Here is a 24,851-nt window from a genome sequence, read left to right as displayed (position 1 = left end):
TTATATAGGTTGTATATGTTTTTGATTGATTAAAAGCAATACGCACTATGTCATTTTTAATTCCCACATTGCCCCTGCCAGAGTCTATGTGATTTAGGCTGCTTAGGCTTTAGCTCAAATATAGGTCAGAAGCAATAGTTATGTATAGTATGCATAGTATGCATGTTTAATAAGAGCTATATTTTATTTGCAATGATCATGTGATTTTGTAATGTTGACATATACCCCCTTGGTTAATGTTAAGTGAGGAAGTTAATCATAGGTTAAGATTAACAAAACAAATCACTTTTTGTCCATTCTCCTTGTCTTTTTGACGATCTGTCTGTAGTGAGAGTATGTACCTCTTGCTGCTGATGTAATACATACGTGCAAGAAGATTTATAAATTTTAATTGCATTATGAGTACATTTTATAAATATCTTTAATATTACTTAATATTGTAGTACATGTAAATAGGCATAAACCTAATCTGTGTTTTCTCAATAAATAAGGTCTTATTTAATTTTGTTTCATAGATGAACAGTTTTCATTTGTTTGCCATTGCGAAAGAAAATCATCTGATCAGAAAACAGATATGGCTCCTAAAGATGGAAAATTGGACCAATTAAATGATTATTCAAATTCATGTACCTCACTTAATGAAACACATCCACAGATCTATGAAGGGAACGATCGGGATGTTAAGTACAACTCAGAATACACTAAAACACCATCAAGTCCTACAGAAAAACCCTTAGATAAATCAGAGAACTTTGTTAAAGTTATATTGGAAGATAACTCTACATTATCACAACGTGAGAGAAATGAATTCCACTGTGATCCTGGGGAACAAGCGGACACCGAAGGTGGAGAATTTACAGCACAAGTGACTTCAAAAGGTGTTCACTTGAATGTAGAAATAAACAAACTACTAGCACCAAATAGCAGGACTCACGTGGTTATAACCGATGGAAAATGTCTTAAGAAAAGCCGAAGTTATCATGATAGGCAACATCAACAGAGCCAACTCCATGCTGATCACATATGGGATTTTGATGCTGATTATGGAAAAGATGCCAATATTTCATCACCGACAGAACAGACATGTGATAAGCCTTTGATAAAATTAGAAATAATTGGGGAAGGTATTGAAGTCCGCTATAAAGCTGTCCGCCAGAGTCTAATGGTTCACATAGAATCTGATAAAGCAAAAAAGCAAACAGAAGATGTATTTGGAAGTGACTTTACGCAAACCACAGATTACAGGTCAACCATAGGCTCATGTAGTTCATACCCTGTTTCAGATTTTAGTGTCAATGAAAGGAAAGGATTTTGCACAAATTATAGATGCTCTGAATGGTGTGTTCATGTTCCACCTCCTGCAGAGTTTGCTGATGAAGAGGAAGTTTTCCCAAACATGAATGCAGAAGATGAGGCCTTACTTCTCAAAGATTTCATTAAAAAACCTTATTCTCCAATATCGTCATCTTGTTCTGAGTTGGAAGCTGAGCCAGGGCAGTTAAAGAATGAGGTTTGTGGAGGAGAAAGTGTAGCTAAGCCAGGTGAAAATCACCCTTTGCAATACTTGAGAAACTGGAAGAAATGCTCTAAGGAACCAGTTAGGCCAAATAAAACTAATTGCAGTTACATTCCATTTTTCTCCAACAAAGAGCTAAAGTTGAATCCATCCAACTTCTGTCAATGGAGAATGAGCAATTGTCCTGTCGAAACCAAAGTAATGAGACGGAGAACACTGCCAGAAATGTACTATGATCCATTCGTAAATTTCAGTCGCCTAAGATACCCTTTTTATGACACAGAAAAACATTCAGCTTTGAGAATGCCACAATCAGTAGAGCGTGAAAGTCAAAAACATATTAGTAAAGAAGAGCTTGTGCAGTCTGTAATGCCTTTACCATTTAAAGACTGTGTTGATGGTCAAAAAGATCAGTTAGACAGTAACCTAATCCCCTTTGAAAATAAGATCTCCTATTTTGCACAACGAGATGTTAACAGCAGCCAAACAGATATTCCAGATACAACTGAGAACTCAGATGGGTGTTCCTTGTATTCTTTTCAGCATGTAGAAGCTGACAACAATCAGGTGGATGAGGAAGACCTAGAGGATCTAATAAAAAATGTTGATGAACACATAGAGCTTACTGAGAGTGGATTTGATGAAGACATGTTAGATAGCGACAATCTTATGGAGGTTCATGATCTGTCTGATTTACAAACCAAAAATGTTTTAATTCAAGTTACTCCGCCATCCCGAAGTACTTCAAGGGACTACATTCTAGGTAAAAACAGTAATAGTCGTATACCTGCTGAATGTCTTCCCCAATTAGATCAACAAGCAAAAGAATTAAACCAGGGTCCAGATGCAGAAAGTACATTCAAAAAGAGAAGAGGATCTGTCATAACACTTGTGACTGGAGACTTAGACCAAAGGGTTCTAATTCAAGGTGACAATGATGCAACAACCTCTAGGGTTCAAAAAGAATCTCTAAAAGACTTTAAGTATTATATGGTTCATAGGGACTCAGTATTGACACCTGTATCAGATGTTGAAGAACCAGATGGAGAAAATAAAGTTCATAGTTCCTTTGAGGACAAGACACCATTGACATGTAAGGATATTTCTTCACAAACTTCTGAGACATTTGAAGCTTTCCTATTGATGGAAAACCAAAGCAATGTATCAGAGGATACATGTGTAAATGAAATTGATAGGAACTTGTGTCCTGAACCTGAGGAAAGCAACAACACATCACCAAGAAACAGTTCTGACAGTGCTATCCCAGGAACTTCATTTGAGTCAATAACATGTCACATTCCTTGCTTGCCAAAATCTGATTCTGAAGACAATAATGCCAAAATTGAAGAAAAAGCTGATGATCCTTTAGAAAAAACAGAAATGTCAACTCTGAAAATGATCAAAAGAGGTAATTTTCATAGGCATTTTATTTCTTTACTTTTGTAACCAACACAAATTAGATTTTCCAGAGATGTACATAGACATGAGAGGACTGTTGGCTAGTTTTTCTAACTATAATGGCAAAAGGGGGATAAATTGTATGTATAGGGGGAGTTTGTTATGACCGCAGGACATCCTGGCTACCCAGTGTTGGGAGAGGAGCTGATATTGGTATTCTCATGTTGAGCTAAGTCCAGTGGCAGGATTATCTTGTCAATATATAAATGTAACCAGATAGCATTGGTGCAGTCGTTACCAGCCTGTATAGTTTCTAGCGGTCAAATAGCCCTCAAGTGGAAATGCCACACACAAAATGTAGCATCTCTTCCCCTTTTCCTGCAGAAAGTCAAACACAAGAAATTAATTCACGTAGAGACTACATACTACCAAAAACTGAAGATAGAGGTGGATGAGCTATTACGGAAGCAGCATCTGAGTCTCTAACAGAAACTGTTCTCTGAGGCACAGGCATTCGGTAGCTAGAAAATGCACAAACTGCTACTAGGCTTACAGTTGAACAAATCTGTCATAGGTCTTAACATAAAGGTCTGCTTTGCCTCATTGCATTAGGTTGCCTGTCAATGGCACAGCATTACTGCATGTATGTAAGAAGAGGTTTGCTGTTCAGAGTTCTGTTTCTGTTCAATCCCGCCGGGACTTGGCAAATGCGCGAACGCGCGCACGCAAGCACGCGGGCACGCAAACACACAACGTGACAGATGCTGGCGACAAATGGACTATTTAAACCCAGCCCTTGCTCAGCTCCAGTGCTGCTTTGTCTTCAGCCTTGTTGACCTGAACCTGCTAACCTGTATCCTGTTTACCAGTACCAGACCCGGCTTGTCCTGACTACCCTCTGCTATCCGCCTGCACCGACCTCGGCTTGTCCCTTGACCTCCGCTCCAGTCTGCTCCTTCTGTCTCCTGTATGACCGTTTGGTTTTTGACCCGGCTTGTCTCACTACGCTCCTGCCACCAGCACTAGTTGCCTGCATACCTGCTTGGACCTACCCGGCTATCCCTGACTGTGGACATCAGCCTGCTTCCAGCTACATCAGGCACTCGTGCTACTCTATACTCGGCGCCTCCTGTCTGCACTATCAGGGGTTCCGAGTCAGAGGCGTAAGAGAGGCCTTCCTCACCGTTCAGGCTCACCTCCAGGTACGTGATAATGTATGGTAATATACGGTATGGTAATAGTACACATTACAGTACCGCAAACTTGTAACCTGGCCTTAATTGCCTCCTGAATATACATTGCATATACACTGTGCTAGCCCCCAAGGCCCACTTTAGTTTTCAAGGCAAATGCTTGCTTAGGGTCCATATACACCTTTGTGGTGCAGTCCATTAAAGCGAACTACGTGTTCCTATGACATTCATTTTAAATGTCACTCCAATGCCCTGAGGCAATGTAGCTGCCCTAATGCAACTCACAGTAATGTGTGAAAAAAAAGCAACACACTTCAAATATGTGAATAGACGCTAAAGGAATGCTCCACAAGGAGAACTCTAGACCTTCTTCCCAATTACATAACTATACACAGTTTATAATACTAAAATGTATTGATCGTTTGCAGAATGATTATTTGGTAGTCGGGAATTCTGATCACCATTCTTATGTCTATTGACATCAGTTCAGAATAGCCTTGAATAAGAATTTCTTTCTCACTCTTACATAAGCACTATTAAAAACACAAAAAATGTGGCATTTGTGGCATGCATTACGCTCTGCTTTGCCATTTACAGATTCACTCTTGACATTTAGAATGGAATAAAAATGTAGAGTTTTTCTCAATAAAAATACTCTTCCTGTGATATTGCCTTTCTGACATCAACTTTACACTCCACTTCTTCCTCTCCGCTTATTAGATATATAAGCTGCATAGAAAAGGTGTGTTTTTCTGTACTGTTTATTCTATCACATATAGAGATGTAAAATTTACAGAAATGTTGAAGCCATAATAAAAATTACATTTTCCCCCTGTTTTTTTCCAGAAAAAAATGGAAATTTAGAGAAAATTAAAAAAACAAAAATACAGTAGAATAGTAGAGTAGTTTTACAAATTGAAAGTAATTTTGTTACACTGGGAATGTTAAATGCAGTGTTGTAATGTTCCGGTACCTTTGGTACCCTAAATTACTCTTTTCACAAGTGTATGCGCCCCACCATTCTCTTTTGGAAAGGTGCGCATACACCTTTAAGACTGAAGCTGTCATCACTCAGCGCCGGACTAGATGGCTATTTAAAGCGCCGGTTCTCACTCACATGTGTTCGTTCAAACACCCTTACCTGGATGCTAACTTGGCTTGAAGCTTTCGTGCTTGCAAGCATACCTCGCTGACGGAACCTCGCTGCGCTGATCCCTGCATCCCGCTTCCGGATCATCCGCTCCTCCTGAACCAACCTTCGGCTGTATTGCTATTAGTGCTAAGTACCCCGCAGGGGAACCCTCTATAAACTTATACTAAGCTTACACTATCTAGCTCTGCATAGTAAAGACTATTTATCACATCTGCATATCTAGATTGCTAGCTCTTAAGACTGCTGCTACTTATTCCTGCACTGGGTTGATCACTCTTGTATGTCCACCTGCTACTCTGTCATCTGCTACCATACATGATTGCTAAACCTACCTGCATCCATCTGCTACTGTCTTACCTTCAAGTGTCTGTCACCTACCACCTCCACTCAACCTGTCTCTTAAATCTTCATCACTGTGTTACTACATACATAAAGTCACTCTAGGAACCAGCTTGCTGAGTGTGTGTATTTACTAGCTGAATTAAGACCTTCCACACATGATGAGTCATTGAGGTTGGGAATGGTATCTCAGCATCTCTCTTACATGACTACTGAAGTGGAATATTTCTGCAGCTGAAAATCCACACCATACATGAAATGCAGGAGCGTTACAGATTGAACGAACCTACAAATGGATTCAGCAGAAATAACCACTCAGGTGACACAATTAAAACAGCAAGTAACTGCGTTAATACACGCACTTGCTGAATTAAAAGAAGACAATCAGGCTCTGTCGCAGCAGGTAATTAGACTGACACAACTTACCTCTGCTCAGTCCCCTGAACCCAAGATAAATCCCCCTTTGGTATTTACAGGCGATCGCAAAAAATTTCGCGAATTTAAAAACGCATGTGAGTTACTTTTTTTGCTAAAACCTCGTACCTACCTTACTGATCACATTAAGGTTTGTACTATTATTTCTTACCTAACAGGCGATCCTCGAACCTGGGCAGACTCTCTTTTTGAGAAAAACGACCAGCTTCTCAACTCCTATGCCTTGTTCCTAGCAGAACTCACTAGCCTATATGATGACCCCAATAGGCAGAGTACTGCCGATCTTCAATTAAGATCCTTGAAACAAGGAAGGAGGCCTGTAGAAGACTTTGTCGCGGAATTCAAGAGATGGACCCTTGATTCAGAATGGAATGATGCATCTCTGAAAACCCAATTTAGGCTTGGCCTATCAGAAGCCGTTAAGGACGAGCTCGCCCGAGCGGATCTACCAAAAACCCTGGATACATTAATACAACTCAGTATTACCATAGATAGAAGACTACGAGAAAGAAAGGCTGAGAAAATGGGAATGCCATTATCCGTTTCCTCTCGGATTCCGGCCGTTAACCCCGTTCCTATGGAGGTAGGAACCATACGCCCACCGCTATCAACTATGGAAAAAGCCAAAAGACGATATGAAAATCTCTGCTTGTACTGTGCATCACCCGATCACAAGATAAATGTCTGTCCCCTAGTCAACAAAAAGAAGGGTGAGTGTTCACATGTCCTCCTAGGGGGATTGACAACTTCATTCACTAACCCTTACATTTTTGTTTGTTTGACATTACAGTGGGACCAGAACAGGATTACTACTAAGGCCCTGATTGACACAGGATCTTGTGGAAATTATATTGATATAGGTTTTGCTGCTTCAAATAAAATTCCTATTATTTCTAAACTTAAACCTGTCTCAGTAAGTCTTATTACCGGTGTTCCGTTATCCTCTGGTCCAATCACCGATCAGACACAAGCACTTCTAGTCACTATTAACGAGTCTCATAGGGAGACTACTACCTTCGATTTAATACCTTCACCCCACTTTCCCATTGTGTTGGGACTTCCCTGGTTACACACACACCAACCAACCATAGATTGGAAGGAACGGTCCTTGGCCTTCCTCTCTTGCTATTGCGAGGATACGTGTAACCTCCCGTCTTCCGGGAAGATTCTGTCTATGGTGACAGATGAGATTGCACCACTATGTTATCAGGATCTTTCTGAGGTTTTTCTTGAGAAAAATGCTCAAGCATTACCTCCTCATCAAGACTATGATTGTAGCATTGATCTACTCCCAAATAGCAAATTGCCGTTCGGTCATGTTTATCCTCTTTCACAGGATGAACTTTCCCATCTCAAAACTTATTTGGATGAGAATTTGGAAAAAGGTTTTATTAGACCTTCCACTTCTTCCACAGCAGCAGGACTCTTTTTTGTTCGCAATAAGGACTCAAGTCTCAGACCTATCCTCGACTACAGGAAATTGAATGCTATCACAATAAAAGATCGCTATCCTCTACCGCTTATCCCTGAGCTCATTGAGCAGGTGCGTGGAGCTACCTATTTTTCAAAATTGGACCTGAAAGGAGCATACAATCTCATTCGAATCCGTGATGGAGACGAGTGGAAGACTGCATTCAGAACCAGATACGGATTGTTCGAATATCTTGTGATGCCATTCGGGCTATGCAACGCCCCTGCAGTTTTCCAACGATTTATAAACGATATTTTTAAAGACTTACTAGATGTCTGTGTTGTGGTATATCTGGACGATATACTTATATATTCACGATCCCTGTCTGAACACATAAGACATGTAAGACTTGTACTATCGAGATTGCTTGCACATAACCTTTATGTGAAACTGAAGAAATGCTTGTTTCATAAAGACGAGGTACTCTTTCTAGGCTACATCATATCCAAAACAGGAATCGAGATGGACATGAGTAAAATATCCTGCATTCAGGATTGGCCTACACCAACCACACGCAAGGCGCTACAGCGATTCCTGGGATTTTTAAATTTCTACAGGAAGTTCATTAAAAACTTTTCTGCTATTGTGAGACCCCTCACACAGCTCACTAGCATAAAAAAACCATTCAAATGGTCAGAAGAAGCCAATAAAGCTTTTCACTTGTTAAGGACAAGGTTTACTTCCGCTCCCATATTACGCCATCCAGACCCATCCCTCCAATACATTCTGGAGGTAGATGCGTCAAACATGGCAGTAGGAGCAATACTCTCCCAACGACCAACCCATACTTCACCACTTCATCCAGTCGCCTTTTTTTCTAAATCCCTAAGCAGTCCCGAGATAAATTACCCCGTGGGTGAAAAGGAACTGCTTGCTATAAAATTGGCTCTGGAGAATTGGCGACATTTACTCGAAGGCACCCAATTACCAATAATTATATACACGGACCATAAAAACCTCCAATATCTTCAGACTAGCAAAACTCTCTCGCACCGACAGGTACGATGGTCACTATTCTTTCTAAGGTTTAACTTCCTAGTGACTTACACACCTGCAGATAAGAACAAAAAGGCGGATGCACTATCACGACTAACTGAAGAAAACTACTTTGAAATCCCTTCCGTTCCTATAATACCTCACAAACGCATTATTGGAGTTGTCCGTTCCCTGAAGGAAGAGGTTTTGCATGGTATAAGTTTGGATTCACCCCCACCACAACTAAATACTGATGCAGAAGGCTTCCTCTACTACAACGACAAACTTTACATACCACCTACCCTACGCACCAAGATCTTGGAATTATCTCATGATGTGCCTATGGCAGGACATATGGGAATGACAAAGACTCTTAATTTGATTTCCCGGCAATTCTGGTGGCCTGACATGAAAACATCTATACAAAAATTCGTCTCTTCATGCAATGTCTGTGCCAGGTCCAAAATTGACACTACGAGACCATCCGGTCTACTATGCAGTCTACCAATACCCCAAACTCCATGGGAAGTTTTGTCCTTGGACTTCATCGTAGAATTGCCTCTTTCCAAAGGATTTAATACCATCTTGGTGTCAGTGGACCATCTGACAAAGATGGCACATTTCATTGCTATTCGCAGACTACCTTCGTCCAAACAAACGGCAGAACTCCTGATGAAACATGTCTTTAGATTACATGGTATCCCAAAAACTCTTCTGTCTGACCGTGGATCCCAATTTATTTCTAAGTTCTGGCAAGAACTATGTCACATACTACGGATCGAGCGGAAGCTTACTTCTCCTTACCATCCGCAGACCAACGGACAGACTGAAAGAGTCAACCAATGCATCGAGCAGTATTTACGTTGTTACACTTCTTACCAACAGGATGATTGGGTGGATCTTCTCCCTCTGGCAGAATTTGCCTACAACAACGCAACCCACAGTACAACCAAGCAGAGTCCGTTCTACTTGAACTATGGGTTTCATCCCTCTATTCTTCCACCACGCATCCTTCCTTCAAACAACCCAGTAGCCTCAGACTATCTTACCCAAATAAAGGATTCTCTGGGTTTATTAAATACTACCATTGCACACGCTCACAGTCAACAAAAGAAGTACTATGATCTTCGCAGAAGACCTTCTCCACAGTACACTATTGGGGACCTCGTTTGGCTCTCAACAAAAAATTTAAGACTGAAGATCCCTAGCAAAAAGCTTGGACCTCTGTTCCTGGGACCTTTCCCAATCAAAAAACTTATTGGAAAAGCTGCAGTACAGCTTACATTGCCAATAGACCTAAAAATCCATCCCATTTTCCATGTCGCTACTGAAGCCCCATGTTCCGGACCACGGAATAAGGCCTAATATTCCACCTCCGCCTCCTGTACAAGTTGAAGGTGGAGAAGAATACGAGATAAAAGAGATTCTGGATTCTCGTATCTACAGAAGAAGACTTCAGTACTTGGTTAGATGGAAGAACTATGGGCCCCAAGACGACACCTGGCTAAACACCTCTGAAATACATGCCCCTAGATTAATCCGCAATTTTCATGTGAGATACCCAGACAAACCAGCTCCAGAGGCCTTCAGGAGCCGGCCTTAAGGGGGGGGGGGTATTGTAATGTTCTGGTACCTTTGGTACCCTAAATTACTCTTTTCACAAGTGTATGCGCCCCACCATTCTCTTTTGGAAAGGTGCGCATACACCTTTAAGACTGAAGCTGTCACCACTCAGCGCCGGACTAGATGGCTATTTAAAGCGCCGGTTCTCACTCACATGTGTTCGTTCAAACACCCTTACCTGGATGCTAACTTGGCTTGAAGCTTTCGTGCTTCATCCGCTCCTCCTGAACCAACCTTCGGCTGTATTGCTATTAGTGCTAAGTACCCCGCAGGGGAACCCTCTATAAACTTATACTAAGCTTACACTATCTAGCTCTGCATAGTAAAGACTATTTATCACATCTGCATATCTAGATTGCTAGCTCTTAAGACTGCTGCTACTTATTCCTGCACTGGGTTGATCACTCTTGTATGTCCACCTGCTACTCTGTCATCTGCTACCATACATGATTGCTAAACCTACCTGCATCCATCTGCTACTGTCTTACCTTCAAGTGTCTGTCACCTACCACCTCCACTCAACCTGTCTCTTAAATCTTCATCACTGTGTTACTACATACATAAAGTCACTCTAGGAACCAGCTTGTTGAGTGTGTGTATTTACTAGCTGAATTAAGACCTTCCACACATGATGAGTCATTGAGGTTGGGAATGGTATCTCAGCATCTCTCTTACATGACTACTGAAGTGGAATATTTCTGCAGCTGAAAATCCACACCATACATGAAACGCAGGAGCGTTACAAGTGTATACTTAGCCCATCTAGTGTGTGATATAAGTAGGGTATGCAAACCATATCCTGACTCTTGCTGTAGGTCTATATTTGGATCAGGATTTTTGTAGTTCAGGGCTGGATGACTCATCTTGGCAGCTAGCTCTCTGGTGCCTCCCCCTGATGTTTGGAAGGTTGGAGAACCTTCAAGAATTAGAGGGCAGGGGTTAGGAGTAGCTGCCATGCATGTTTATGAGGCCTCAGCCAATCCCCAGTAGTGGGCTGGCAGGGGACTGAGATACCCTCATAAATAGACATGGGCCATATCAGCAGGGGCAGTCGGGTGTGAGATGCAGTGGGGAGGAGGCTGGCAGTAGCCCTGAGGGGTGCCCTCTAGTTAGGGGGGATTTGTCCTGCCTTGGGACAGTGGTGGGCTTAAGCCTTCTACCTTTTCCCTGAGAGATCTCCAGAGAGACAGCCATCTGGGCTGGTGAAGAGTCAGTCAGGCGGACTGGTGTAGAGAGAGACAGCCAGGATGGTTGATGGAAGAGGCAGCTGCACCCAGGTGGGCTGGCATTGCCTGAAGAAGTGGTGCTGGTATCAGTGGCCACAGAGGAAGCAGAAGGAAAGGTTAAACATTGTTTCACTCCACATGTGCTATTTCAAGGAGCTTTGAGTTCTTGTCTGTAAGAAGCTGTTACTGAACTGACAAGGAGTCTGTCAGTTCCAACAGGAGTGGATCAGCAGAAGTGTGTGCAGGAGGAAAGCTGAAGAGGAGTCTGTATATAGAAAGTTGTCCCTGAAGTTGTTGTTACCATCAAGTGGGGATTTCATAAATGTTCATCCAAGTTGTTAACCCCCCTAATAAAACAACAAAAACAAAGCTACGGACTGTTTTCTGACTTTGAGTCCTGTGAAGATTTGGTGTGCCTGGCTGTGCAGGAGTGGAGGGATCTGCAGCTTCTGCATGGGATGTGCTACATTTGGGGGTTCATCTGGGATATTTCCTATGTAACCTGCATGGTCGTAGCCCCTAGAAGCGGAAGTTCATCGTGCCAGAGGACTGTGCTTTGCTGCTGAGACAACAAATGGGGTGAAACAAGAAGGATATGCATTGCCAAACTGTGACTGTTGTTGTGTGAACCCAGTGACATTGTCCATAGCAACCAGTGGGAGTTTCTGTCAAGTGGGTACTACACTGCATGCCCACTTGCCCCCAACTGCGGCTGAGCTGGCTACTTGTGTCTTTGTCAAGACCTACTTTGATCTGTGAGAACTGTATTATGTGCAGTCACCCATAGCAAACACAGTGGACAATCGGGGCAGAGGATTACAAAGTGCCCAGTGGACTGCATAAAGCTGGGAAAAGTGACTGTGTGTTACAAGGGCCTGCTGAGAACAGTAAAATCTGCCCGGTAATATATGCTGTTACCCGTGGAAACTGGAGGGAGTTGGTGAGGTCCTGCAGGAGGGTGTCTATCAGTTGTCCACCTGTGGCTAGTTAAAGACTGTCCTGAACCTGCTAAACAGTGTGATCTGTGTTATACTTTGCTGTTGCTCGTGGCAGCTACAGTGAACTTTTGTCTGCCTTCAGTTGCTAGGGCACGATAGGTGCTGAGTGGTATGTTCCATCAAGTTCTGCACGTGTCAGTATACGTTCTGTGCCTGCGAACTTCAGTTCATGTGGGAACAAGCCTGCTTATCAGAACTGTTGGCGTCGGCCAGTCTGTAAGCTTGGGGGCGGAACCACACCCTGGAGGAGACCCAGGGTATCCTGCATGTAAGAAGAAAGAGGAGCAAAATAGCAGATGGTGCACAAGTGTACCTTGTGCCGACTTGGTTGCCTGAGTTTCAGGAGGTGATGCTATGGTGTGGCTGGAGCATGGAGGGGGATTTGCCCTTGGATTGACTGAGGGGACAGAGAGGCTGTGTCTACTGTGTCCTGCCTGCAGGAGACCCACCACTCGGGTCAGTGCCTGGATCAGGTGTGGGCACTGCAACGAGCCACTTACAAGACTGACTCAGAGTGAGCAGGAGCTGCTCGCATACGGTGTAGACCTGCAGTTTCTGTACCAAACAGCCACAGAAGTCCCAGAGGGCTGGAATGGGCCAGAGAGCAACCACTGAAGGTGGGGTTCAGTCTACGCATGGAGACTCCCCAGTGAAGACAGGCAACACATATAATAAAGGCTGGAAGTCCTCCTCAGCCTGTAGCCCAGCCAAAGAACTGGTACCTGTCAGTGCTGTCCAGTAGGAGCCAGAAGATGTTCATGGAAGGCTGGCTGTACCCAAACACCCTGTCAACTGCAACTTGAAGGAGCCAGTGCAGGAAGATCTTCAGGTGAGCCAGAGGGGAGAGGCAGTGGTGGGGCCATAGACTGGGGGTTGTCTGAGGAGGAATGTCAGCTCTCCCTGACTCTGAGGGCCACCACCAGGCCTCTGGAGGTTGGGGGGGGGGCCGCGCTACACTTGATTTTTAAAATTGTATTTTGTAGTATAAATGGAATAACAAGGACTGTGTATGTTAAGAACATTTCTGCTATACAGGAGATCAGGTAACCGACCACCTTTCCCTCATAATGATTTAGAATTTTCCTGCAAAAATGCATTTTTAGTTATTGACAATGCTGATTCAGAAGCATATATTGCTCTTGCAAGTGTTTCATCAATTTTATCCTGATTTTCCAGGTGTCATTTTATCTATAAATTAAGGAATTGTGTATTTTTGTGAGGCAGCGGTTTGTAACACTTCCTTACTTGATTCTGCTTGTGAAGAAACACTCTGTGATGGTCCACAAGCAGCAGAAAGAGGGAAAAGTTACTTGCACTTTCATTATGGTCCTCATATTTAATTCTGTAAATTATTTTGTATGTCTTTAGGGTACCTCTGGCATGCCATGATGTGTTTTGTCATCCTTGTAGCATTTGGAAAATAATATTTCAGAATTGTAGCTTTAGTCTCAGTAGGAGAATCTGTGGAATGTTTCCAAACTCTGTATTTTTGTTCTCACCATTTTACTTCAGAGGAGAAAAAGAATAAAACTATTTACTGAGCAGACTATACTGTAGGTAAAGATTATGCTGTGAAGTTGGAGAATCATTTAAAGGTTAAAAAAGATAAACTAATTTGTCAGACAAAATTACCATCCTACCTGTCAATTAAGGCATGAGAGGTCAGAAACTATCCCCTGTAGTGCCCTCTAGTGGCAGAAATGCATATTTATCCTGTGAGAACTGCACTGAGAAATACAGTGTTACTTGAATTGTACTCCAGGGTTTGCTTGTTTGCAAGTTTGAGTACCAAGTCATAGATACATTATATTATTTATCATTATAAAATAACATATTCCATGCTTCTACTTTTTTTTTTTCAAATTTTCTGAAAATAAAAATTAAACAACTTTAAAATAAAATAATTAAAAAAAAACTGTATTTTTCCCTTTTTTTCCCTGGCTTTCCCATCTCTAATCACATATAATTTTCACATGTATAACATGATATGAAAATACATCACTCATCAAACATTGGCCATATAGAGGACTGAGTTAAGGAACATTTATTCCAGCTTGATATAAATCACAGTTTCACAACTTCATCTTGTCTATATATCTTCCGAACAGATAAAACTGTTTACCAAAAAGTTATAGCCTCAATATACCAGAATACTCAGACGTCCACTTTTCCTTTAAGACTAAGCTTAGTCTGATATTACTAGATGTTACCGGGCTAAGATGTAATTAACCTACTTTGAGTTATTTCTCAGAGGTGTACATTTCCACATTTAAAGTATTTCACTCTGCATGTGAGAAGCAAGAGGAAGTGAAAAATCAAGTTAATAGTATTTTGTTTTTTTCCTAATCAGATTCAAAATCAGACATATTCAGCAAACACCTGAAGCTACCTAAGGATTCAGTGCTAAAGGAATCGCAAAGCTGTGAAAGTCCTCAAGAAGAAGTTTCAGACCGCTGGGCTAAGAAAAGGAAGCAGTTTAAAGAGACAAGGAACTACAATTCAGCTGGAGGCAGTTCAGTAACCAGCAACATTACTGAGGAGTCTGGTTAGTCAATATTTAATATATCGCTTAAGACTGCCTTGAGGTGCATGTGTTATATAGTAGCAAATACAAAAAAAGGAACATTACACTTTTCTACAACCTAACTCTGGAGCTTTCTGCTAATATGCATCTGTGAAGGGGAGTGGATTAAAATAATAAAAGGAGGATGGAAGGCAAGGCTTAGCACCCAACTTTCAACATACACAACTAGGCTGCCCTGATGCTGTGCAGTGCCTACTGCACCAATGCTAATGTGTGGTGTTTTGCACATTAATGTACATTACGTTAAAAATGAACTTCACTTCTGCAATGCTTTTGTCCCTGTGCTTCTTTTCCATGTTGCCATGTTCAAATATCCTGCGCATATGCAGGAGTGCTGCAGGTACCAAAGACTTAGCAGAGACTTGCAGCGCAAGCATGTGGGAACCCTGGGCTTGCACATGGCACTGGCTTCTGCTTTCTTGCACCTTGTAGATATCTGTGCTATGCTTGCGCATGCTCTGGAACTCTGGCACGTTCATAGGCATGATATAAATCTCTGCCAGTTGCCTGGCAGAGAGCAGCATCATGTCTGCACATGTGCAGAATGGTGTGGCAGGCATGTGCCAGTAGCAATGCCCCCTTGAGGTTGATGGGTGTTCCTCAGCAGTCTTGTGACCCTGTGAACCGTCCAACCCACCTGACACTCTAGGTTCCGACATTATTTGTATACCTTTAAGGACACTGACACAAGGTAAATAAGGTTTTTCTGTTTACTTAAAGGATAAACAGGTATAACTCTGTCAGTCAGCCAAATCCCACCTAAACCAACAGGGTTCAGCAAGACTGATGTAAAGGAATAACAAATAAAGAAGTACAATATCAAAGAACAGTGGTAGAACTATACTCTAAGATTTGCAATAGTGACTGATGACCTTTATAATAATACTTTGATTTTCAACTTAAAGGAAAACGTAGAGCTATCCTAGTGTTATTAATGTTCTAACTAGCAATGCTGTAAACAATTTAAGTGTGTCCCCTTTAAGATGTAGCAGGTGTCACCACCCCTCTCCTAGAAAGGCCTTGCTAATCTTCACCGGCAGTTGGAGCTCTTAATACTGTCCAAAGTGATAATTTGTAATCCCAATGGATGTAATGTGTGCAATAGTGTCTGCGGTCAGTGTGTTGATGAGAAAGGTTATACTTGCGATCAGGATTCCACACGGGCACCCTCTGTCTCTCGGATGTCCTTTCGTGAGGGTCTTATAAGACAGGCGATGAGCTCTCCCACGCTCTGGCGTCTGGGAGTGAGCGATACTCTGCTTCCTCAGGCTGTCCGTCTCGCCTTCTCTCACTTCCTCTTCAGCTATACTGTGACAGCATACACAGCGTTGCTATCAGCATCCTAAGGGCGAGCTCCGCATGTGGGTCAGGCCTCGTGTACTAGGCCTCAGCCACCACCAGTCCTGTACTTACACCAGAGGCTGATCCGCGCTCACTGGTCCCAGAAGCAAGAGTGCGCTCCCTAAGAGAATAGTTCCCTCAGCAATCCAGATAACAGTCTGCTCTTGATTCAGAACTATATCTCCCACAATCCAGTTCTTCCTGTGAGAGGCCGATCTCCGCTGAAAGCAATCTTAAAGAGGTACACAGACAACTCCAACAGCAATGTTAGACATATAAATGTATATATATTGTAGTAGTCCGATACCGGCTACATGCCCATCAGTAAAACTGACTATTAAGTCGTGTGAATATATACATAACTCACCCAAGCTCTACTGCTATGTGAATGATGTTAAGACAGAATGCCGGAGCTCAGGCCAACTAGTCCAAAATAGGTAAATCCAACAAAGAGCCAGCGACTCGGTGCTTCTTCTTAAACGATCCTTTATTAATGGACAACAGCAGATACAATATCCATTGATTCTAACACGTTTCAGCCTCAGCCTTACTCATAGCATGCATACTATGAGGAAGGCTGTGGCCAAAAAGGCGTTAGCATCAATGGACATTGACATTGTTTCTACTGTTGTGCATTAATAAAGGATCTTTTAAGAAGAAGCAGAGAGCCGCCGGCTCTTTGTTGGATTTATCTATTGGATCTTGTGACACGGACATACCAGGAGGGAGCAGAGGGGTCCCTATGTCATTCTCACTTAAGCAAGATAGAAGGAAGTGCCGGGCTGCAGCACAAAAAAGATAAAAGCCCTTTTTAAATAAAGGAAACAGGAGCACAAAACAGGTTATTTTAATGGGTGAAGGTCTGCTTTAAGGCAGTCCAATTATTCAGAGTGGGCTGCCAACACATATAAACGCATATTTTAACATCTTGTACAATCTTGTTCACATCCTTGTGTTGCAGTGTTCAACTTATTTGTTACTATGCTTTGCAGTAATGCACATTTTAATGTGCATTACCATAACACAATAGTCTAATGGACTCTGAATAATTTAAAAAGAACTCCAAGCAACAACTAAATACACAGTTGAAGTACAGTACATACATTTGCTCTTTTTTAGCCAGTCTTGTGATTAGGACTCCAATGAAAAAAAGCATCTAAGAGGTGCTGGGACTTTGATGTGAGATCCTACAAGATAATGAGAAAACAATAACATTTGCAGAGCTCATTGGTCCAGGTTAGGCCACTCACAATATACAGGGTTAAACTCAAGTGGGTATCCAGTAGGCTACCAGAAAAAAACCTGCACCAATGGAAGCAGCACCAGACCAAATTCTAAGAATCCAAATTAATTTATTGGTTTACACTAAAAACAGCCAATGTGTTTTGGGTCCAGAAGAAAACCCCTTTTTTAGGGCTCCACTTAAAAAAGGGAACCTTCAAAGGACTCAAAATAGGACTTTCCTATTAATCTATAGTATGTAGTGAAGCTAATTGCTGTACTAGGAGAGTCATTAGCCAGCAGCATCTACGTGAGCAATTAAGATAAGAACTTGATTTCTGACCCCCCCCCCCAAACAGGTTGCCTGTTTTTCTTTTTAGTGTAAACCAATACATTTATTTGGACTCTTTTATCAATGGGTCAGGCACTCCATCCATTGTGGTCAAGACTGACTATTGTTAAGCTGTACAAGGTTAGGGTTTGTTGGGTGCCTCAAACCCAATGGTTGGGACTTTATGGGCAAGAGTAAATCAATTCTTATGGTAAAATAAACACTTTATTAACTATTTACAATATAGTACAAAATTACAAGTAACATGGGTAGCAACCCATTATATGAAGATTTCAGTGAAATAGGTGAAGACCCATTGTGTGAGAGGTGAAAAAATGTATAGAAGTTTGTGACAGGTGAAGAAAAGTGACTTTGGTCAGACTTTTTTTTCTCTGTTGTTCCGTGGAGTTGGAACTATGTTCAGAAAAATGTCTGTAAGGTTATCCTATGCGTTTCGGCCAGGTATGGCCTTTCTCAAGGATTAGTCACCAATTCTATGAATGACAATAATGAGAATAGTATTAATGCGTAGACTCAATATTAATTTAAATATAATATATAAGTATTGATGTGTTACATACATCTTATTTTAAGTCTGTTCCATGCATATACGTATGCCTTTTCCAGTGTTCTAGATTGCAACAGGAACTTTCGCTGCTTCCCATGTAGATGATGTAATACAGGTTTATTCTCAGACCTCCTAATAGGAGGAAAAAGATATATGGTTTTCAAGGCTATCAGACATACATCATATGTTAGTTACCATATTGACACAGAGAAGCCAGTCATTCACTTTAAAGAATATATATGATATATATTTACTTTTGCCAAACAGTTAGCATTTAACTGTGATGGTATAGTCCAAGAAGTGCGTTCCCGCAGATTTTGAATCCCGGAGAGGGTTTGCGGGCTGGGAGTCTGAAAAGATCATAAATTTTGTATTGTGGATGTCTGATAGGTAGAAGACAGGTTGGCAGGTGGTGAAAAAATGTGTTTTACTATGTAAAATGTTAGGACATTTCTAAGGCAAAAAGGTGTCCATTAGGGTTTTAGATCCATATTTTAAGGATCCATGTGGAGACTTGTAATGAAGTCTCTTGTAGAACTCACTGTTTGCAGGAAATCAAATGTCCGAAGGTAACATCCAGATGGGCTGCGGCAGCGTCTCTCTCAGTTCTGTCCTCTCCCTCTGGTGGAGCTGGACTGAAGGCTGAGAGTGTTCCCCTGGTCTTTTTATGTGCGTCGCGCATGCGCACAATGGCGCTGTGTGACGCCGCGTGACCAACCCGTGACGTAGGCTGTCCGAGGTGCGCACGCGCAGAGGCAGATGTGCATCCCTTTTGGGCGTCCGGTCGTGTCACGTAGGCCGCCGACACGATCCTAGGGAGTCCTTGCTATCCCAGATGGTAATGGATAGCAGGAGGTGCTGACACCGTCCTTAGGCTCCAACTTTGCCCCAAACAACGGGGCTTACCGTGCCGGGTGCAATCGAGACTGGAGGTTTAGCATAGCATGGAGTGACTGAACATTTGCATCAAGTCAAAATCTTCTTTGTATATAAAAATCATACTTTTGCAGAAAATAATACATTAATAATATACGAGCATATCATATATGCGCATTTTTTCTTATAGTGTTAACAGCAGTTATAAAGTACAGGATAGGAAGTGGTACCTATATGGTACCAGGGTACATTTGGGTTGGCGACAATGGTGGCAACCCAGAGATGGGCATGGTCCAGATTTCCATTTCTAATTGCTGTACTAGGAGAGTCATTAGACAGCAGCATCTGCGTGAGCAATCAAGATAAGAACTTGATTTCTGACCCCCCCAAACAGGTTGCCTGTTTTTCTTTTTAGTGTAAACCAATACATTTATTTGGACTCTTTTATCAATGGGTCAGGCACTCCATCCATTGCGGTCAAGACTGACTGTTGTTAAGCTGTACAAGTAGATCCTGAACCTCCTGCAGATGAAAGAATTAATACAGTTAGTTTAAACCGGAGCCCACCAGAGCCTATCACTGGGCGATAAAGAAGCAGTAACATACTGATCACATCTTTCATGTGTATTCCCTTCCTTTAAGCTTGTTCCTATGTTTGACTGACAGTACTGTGGAAAGCAAAAGAGTCTTAAAAACTCCCTCTGCCAGTCTCCCAAAGAGTTTCTGTGTGGAGGATTACTACTGACATATATCAGGCCAGAGTTCGGTACTTATACTAGACTAAACACGCATTTAATTATTTTCTTTTATAAATGTAGTGCCATCCCCGAAGGAGCCGCTTAAGTATATTAGGTTCTTTGTTCTGCTTCTCAACCCCAAGAACATTCTCAACCCCTCTGGCACCCCTAGTAAACAATATTACTGCAGACATAATAGTAGATAGATACAACGGTAGTAAACCAGAAAGTATTTTAACTATGAGGATTTTGTCATAAAGCAGCAGTAATAATTTAACCGAGTAGTAAAGACTAGTAAAGCTATAAAACAGCATATCTCAAAGACACATACAGGTATAAATAGCACAGTTCAACCAACTCATATGGCTCAAGTGAGACCTATGTGCTTAGGCATAAAGGGGGAACAGAGGTGACATGTTGCAGGCCAGTCTGTCCCCCCAAAATCCTGAAATCACTGGCCCTGACTGTATAAGCATGGTACTATGTGCAAAAAAAAATATCAGCTTTAAAATAGAAGTTAGAGTTCCTCCTTAGTAAATATAAGTGTGACACTGAGTTTTTGCTAAATAAAGAAGAGACGTGGAAGTCTGCACAGTAGATATGTCCAGTATCTTAAGCTAGCTCTTTGGTGGTGCACTTTAGGTAGTCTGAATAGCAGGGTGGAACAAAGTGTGTTTAAGGTGTCTTGTCCAGCAGGGTGATGTGAAGTATGTTTGTGGAGTTCTGGCAAGTAGGAGGTACCCTATCGCTGCTCAGCAAAGTGTAAGTGTAGCACAAGGTCTCTCCCAAGCTTAGTTAAAGTGACAAGATAACTGTCTGCATACAGTGTGCTTTATTATGAGAAGATGGGCTAGTGCCCACTCACCAATCCTGCGACTGAAGGCCCAACGGGGAGATGTCCTGGAACAAGCTCTTGCAGGTTACCCAACTGGCTACCTGGCGACTGGAGCCCCCAGAGACGTCTGTCCAAGCACCCACACAACCAATGGGGTACCTGAGGCGATGGGGCTACGTCCGACCTTGGAACTATTGGCGGTGAAGAGGTCATGCTGACAGTGAAGCAGCAGACTCCTCCCTTATGTCTGATCTTCTCCATTGCCTCATGGTCTCTCCCACTTCCCCCACTTCCCTGGCAGCCTCCTGGTGTTCTCACTTGCGCTTTTTCGCTTCTGGCATGCTAGGGGCTGTAGTTTGCCCAAAAAGAAACATTATGGGTCTGCTGGTGGCCAGGGCTACATGTCCCAAGATGCTTTGCTGCAGCAATCCTGTCCAGTCATTTGTCCTCTTCCCCTGCCAGTGGGGAAGCAGGGGAAGGACCAGAGAGGATGACAGTGTGCATATGAGCGCTGCTCGCCTCCAGTTAGCAATACGGGGAGAAAAGGGAGGGGAGAAATCCCCCGTAGCTGTGACAGGCTCTGTGTCTGGTGGCAGTGTGGGGTGTGCAAGGGGGGGAGTTGACACCCGCTACACACTCCCCTCCCCAAAGAACCTTTGGTCCCCCAAAGGAGGTAAAAAAAAGTCAATGCCCTGTTACGTGCTTTCGAAATACAGAGGGAGAAAAACAGGTTAATGCACAGCATGACATTTATATATGTGTAAAACCAGGAACCTTTTTTTAACTAGAACTTAGGCTTGAACAACTCATATCATGACACAGAGTTGACAGAGGAATCTCCCACCAATTGCCATCAGGAGGGAGGTTGTTCTGTCCACAAGCTACCAATATTGGGATGGCCCACCTAGATGTGCCAGGGGGTGAGTTGGTGTCTCCCTCCACCAAATGTGTAGTGGGAAGGTTGGGCATGTCAAGAGTTCTTCGAGAGGAGAGAATGACTTCTTCAGAACTTTCACCCAAAGCATCATAAGTCAGTCTCTTGGGTGGGCGAATACTGTAACTCTTCTCTGGGCTCAGGCGTTGTAGGCTCACCTGCCTCTTCTGCATGTTCAGCAACTTCTTCCTGTACAGCTGATTCTTCCTCTTCCACAACTGGTTCTTCTTCCTGTATGGAGGAGTGAAATATCCTGCCATCAGAAAAGCTTAAGGGTCTTCCAGAGATGGGCTTTGAGGTACAAACTCTGGAGTCTCCGGCCTGAGGATTCCAGTGTCTGTCTGCTTAGGAGGAGAAGAAGTGGTGGCAGTCTTCGACATTTGAGATCACCACAGCCAGTCTATGCCCATCTCTTCATCCTCACTGTCTTCCTCATCTGTGTTTAGGGGTACAGATTGGGACCTAGTCACTGGATAGGATCTTCATGATGTTGTTTGGGTAGGCTGTGAGTCTGGCTGTTGCGGCACACAAACTGCTTCTGACAGGGGTAGCAGGTGATTGCGGTGCCAGGTCTTTAGTAAACCTGTGCTTCCCTCTGGTCAGATCTGATACACTGGCAGCCCTAGCAGCTGCTTACAGATAATATAGGGCTGCAAATTCCAGCGATCAGACAACTTGTGATTTCCAGGGACACCCAAGTTCCTCAGAAGCACTCTGTCACCAGGCTGCAGATCATGTATTCACACTCTGAGGTCGAAGTTTTTCTTGTTCCGCTGCCCTCGGGCATCTGAGACAGCCTGAGCCTTCTCTTATGCTGTCTTCAGATTTCTCCTCAGGCAATCCACAAATCCTCTGTAAGACGCTGTTGAGGTATGGTCATGGAAATTCTCATAAGCCAAGTCAACTGGGAGTCAAGCCTCCCGTCTGAACAGCCGTTAAGGAAAGTAGCCATTGGCATTGTTTGCAGTGCTGTTGTAGGCATGCACAATAAGCACGATATGCTTACTCCAGTGTTGTTTTTCCTCAGAGGTGAGAGTTCCAAGCATATCTAAAAGAGTACAACTGAACCTCTCTGGCTAAGGGTGCCTCTGAGAGTGATCAGGAGTAGTTCTGGACTTTTTAGAGCCTTAAATGCCCAGAAGCCTCTTGATAAGGGTACTTTCAAAGTCTCCCCCTTGATCGGAGTGGATATGCTGAGGCAGACCATAATGTACGAAGAACATTTCCACTAAGATCTTGACCACAGTGGATACTTGCTGGTCTTCTATGGGAAATGCCTGGGCATAACTAGTAAAGTGGTCAGTTACCACCAGGATATTTCCCTGTCCACTCAAGTCAGGCTCCAAGCCCAGAAAGTCAATGCACACTAGCTCCAAAGGTTCTTAACTCTGAAGATGGCCCATTGAGCCAGCTTGGTGGAGCAAAGTCTTCCTCTGTATGCACCTCATGCAGGAATGGCAGTAGCCCTCAACTTCAGCCACCATGCAGGGCCCAGTAGAACCAGTCCCTCACTAAAGTGAATATCTTCTTGGGCCCTAGGTGGCTGAACCATGGGGTCTTCTTGACAGAGCATTCGCATTTTTGTTCCCGACCCCGGATGGTACTTAAGTCTGAAGGTGAGCCCCGATAGGGCAGCCAACCACTTGTGACCCTTTGGTGAGGATGTATGTAAATGGATTGTTATCAGTTTTGATCATGAAGCCTGAACTGTAAGGTAATCCCTCAATGTATCCACCATTGCCCACACCAGAGCCAGAAACTCTAGTTTGTGCGTGGGATAGTACTTTTCGGTGGGGGCCAGGCTTCGGCTCAAATAGGCAACAGGCCGCAGGTGCCCATCATGTTCTTGATATAGCCCCCTGCCTAACCCATCTCAGCTGGCATTAACGTGCAGTTCATATGGCCTGGTTGGATCTGCATAGGCCAGGACCGGGGCAACTGGTAGGCTCCACTTCAGCTGCCGAAAGGCCTCTGGTCAGTCCACTGCTCTTGACTCAACTCCTAGGCCCTCCGGATGGCGTGACAGAGTTGGTTAGGACTGGGTCATCATCTTCATCTTCGCTCTTGAATAGCTCATTAAGTGTGCGAGCTGTTCTAGTGAATCCCTTGACTAATCTCCTGTAGTAGGAGCAGAATCCCAAAAATGACCCAAGCTCGGTCACATTGGTAGGCCTCGGACAGGAAGTGATGGCTTCCAGCTTCTTGGGGTCGGTGGGAACTCCTTCAGCAGACACGATATGGCAAAGGTAGTTAACCGAAGGTTGGTAAAACTGCAATTTCTCCAGGGACAGCTTCAACCCCTCATCTCTTCAGGACCTTCTTGAGACACTCTTCATGTTCTTCTAGGGTCTTTTTTAAGACAATGATATTGTCTAGGTACAACACCACCTCAATCATGTGCATGTCACCCATTGTCTTCTCCATCAGCCTCTGGAACTGTGGCTGGAGCGCCAAACGGGCCTTGAGGCATCCAGTCAAACTCAAAGAACCCTACTTGGTTAATGAAAGTTGTCTTCTCCCAGTCTTCAGGGCATCTTCTATCCTTGGGTGGTATATTGGTCAGGGATGGTCCTTTGGTTCAGCGTCCGATAGTCAATGCCTAACCTCAGGGAACCATTCTTCTTCCGCACCACCACTATCGGGGAAGCATATGGACTCCTGGACTCTCGGATAATACCTGCTCTCTTCAGTTCTGCCAGCCATAAATGGCTTATCTTCTTGAAGGCAAATCCGGTGTTGAGCGCTTTTTGCACATCCCATCAAACTCACACTTAGAGAATGCAGCTTGCTATCTCAGGAGCTGAGTCTTGGCTCTTCCCTTCTATTCAGGTGAAAGTGGAGTGTTCTTCTGGTAGGACTCCTCAACAGGGATATTTTTCTTCGCCCCCCCACCAAATCTGATGGTGAGTCTGGGGTGGCCAGATTTACTTTCCCAAGCAACATCCGAGCCGGCAACTTCACCGGTCAGGAAACTCTTGTATGCCCTTGGTGGGTGAGGATAGACCACAGGCAGCGTGTCAAGCGTTTCTGTCTTTCTGGCTACGGAGGTGTCAAAGGGAAATGTTGGGTCCCAATGCCCCATATTTCTAACTCTTCT

At 43.3% G+C, this 24,851-nt stretch overlaps 1 protein-coding gene across 1 annotated transcript in view; it reads left to right on the top strand.

Annotated features, from left to right (window-relative positions):
- The window catches only part of LOC309557836 (uncharacterized protein), a 102,312-nt gene that overhangs the window by 12,321 nt on the left and 65,140 nt on the right, over nt 1–24,851 (top strand). Inside the window, exons 2-3 of the mRNA XM_082260615.1 lie at nt 516–2,924; nt 14,678–14,872. Of these exons, the coding sequence (XP_082116741.1) occupies nt 516–2,924; nt 14,678–14,872 (2,604 nt within the window). The remainder of the gene's footprint in view (nt 1–515; nt 2,925–14,677; nt 14,873–24,851) is intronic.

This window comes from Pelophylax lessonae, assembly GCF_965119305.1.
Source record: "Pelophylax lessonae genome assembly, chromosome: 1".
In the NCBI taxonomy this organism is placed as follows: domain Eukaryota; kingdom Metazoa; phylum Chordata; class Amphibia; order Anura; family Ranidae; genus Pelophylax; species Pelophylax lessonae.
This window is presented reverse-complemented; position numbering and strand designations above follow the sequence as displayed.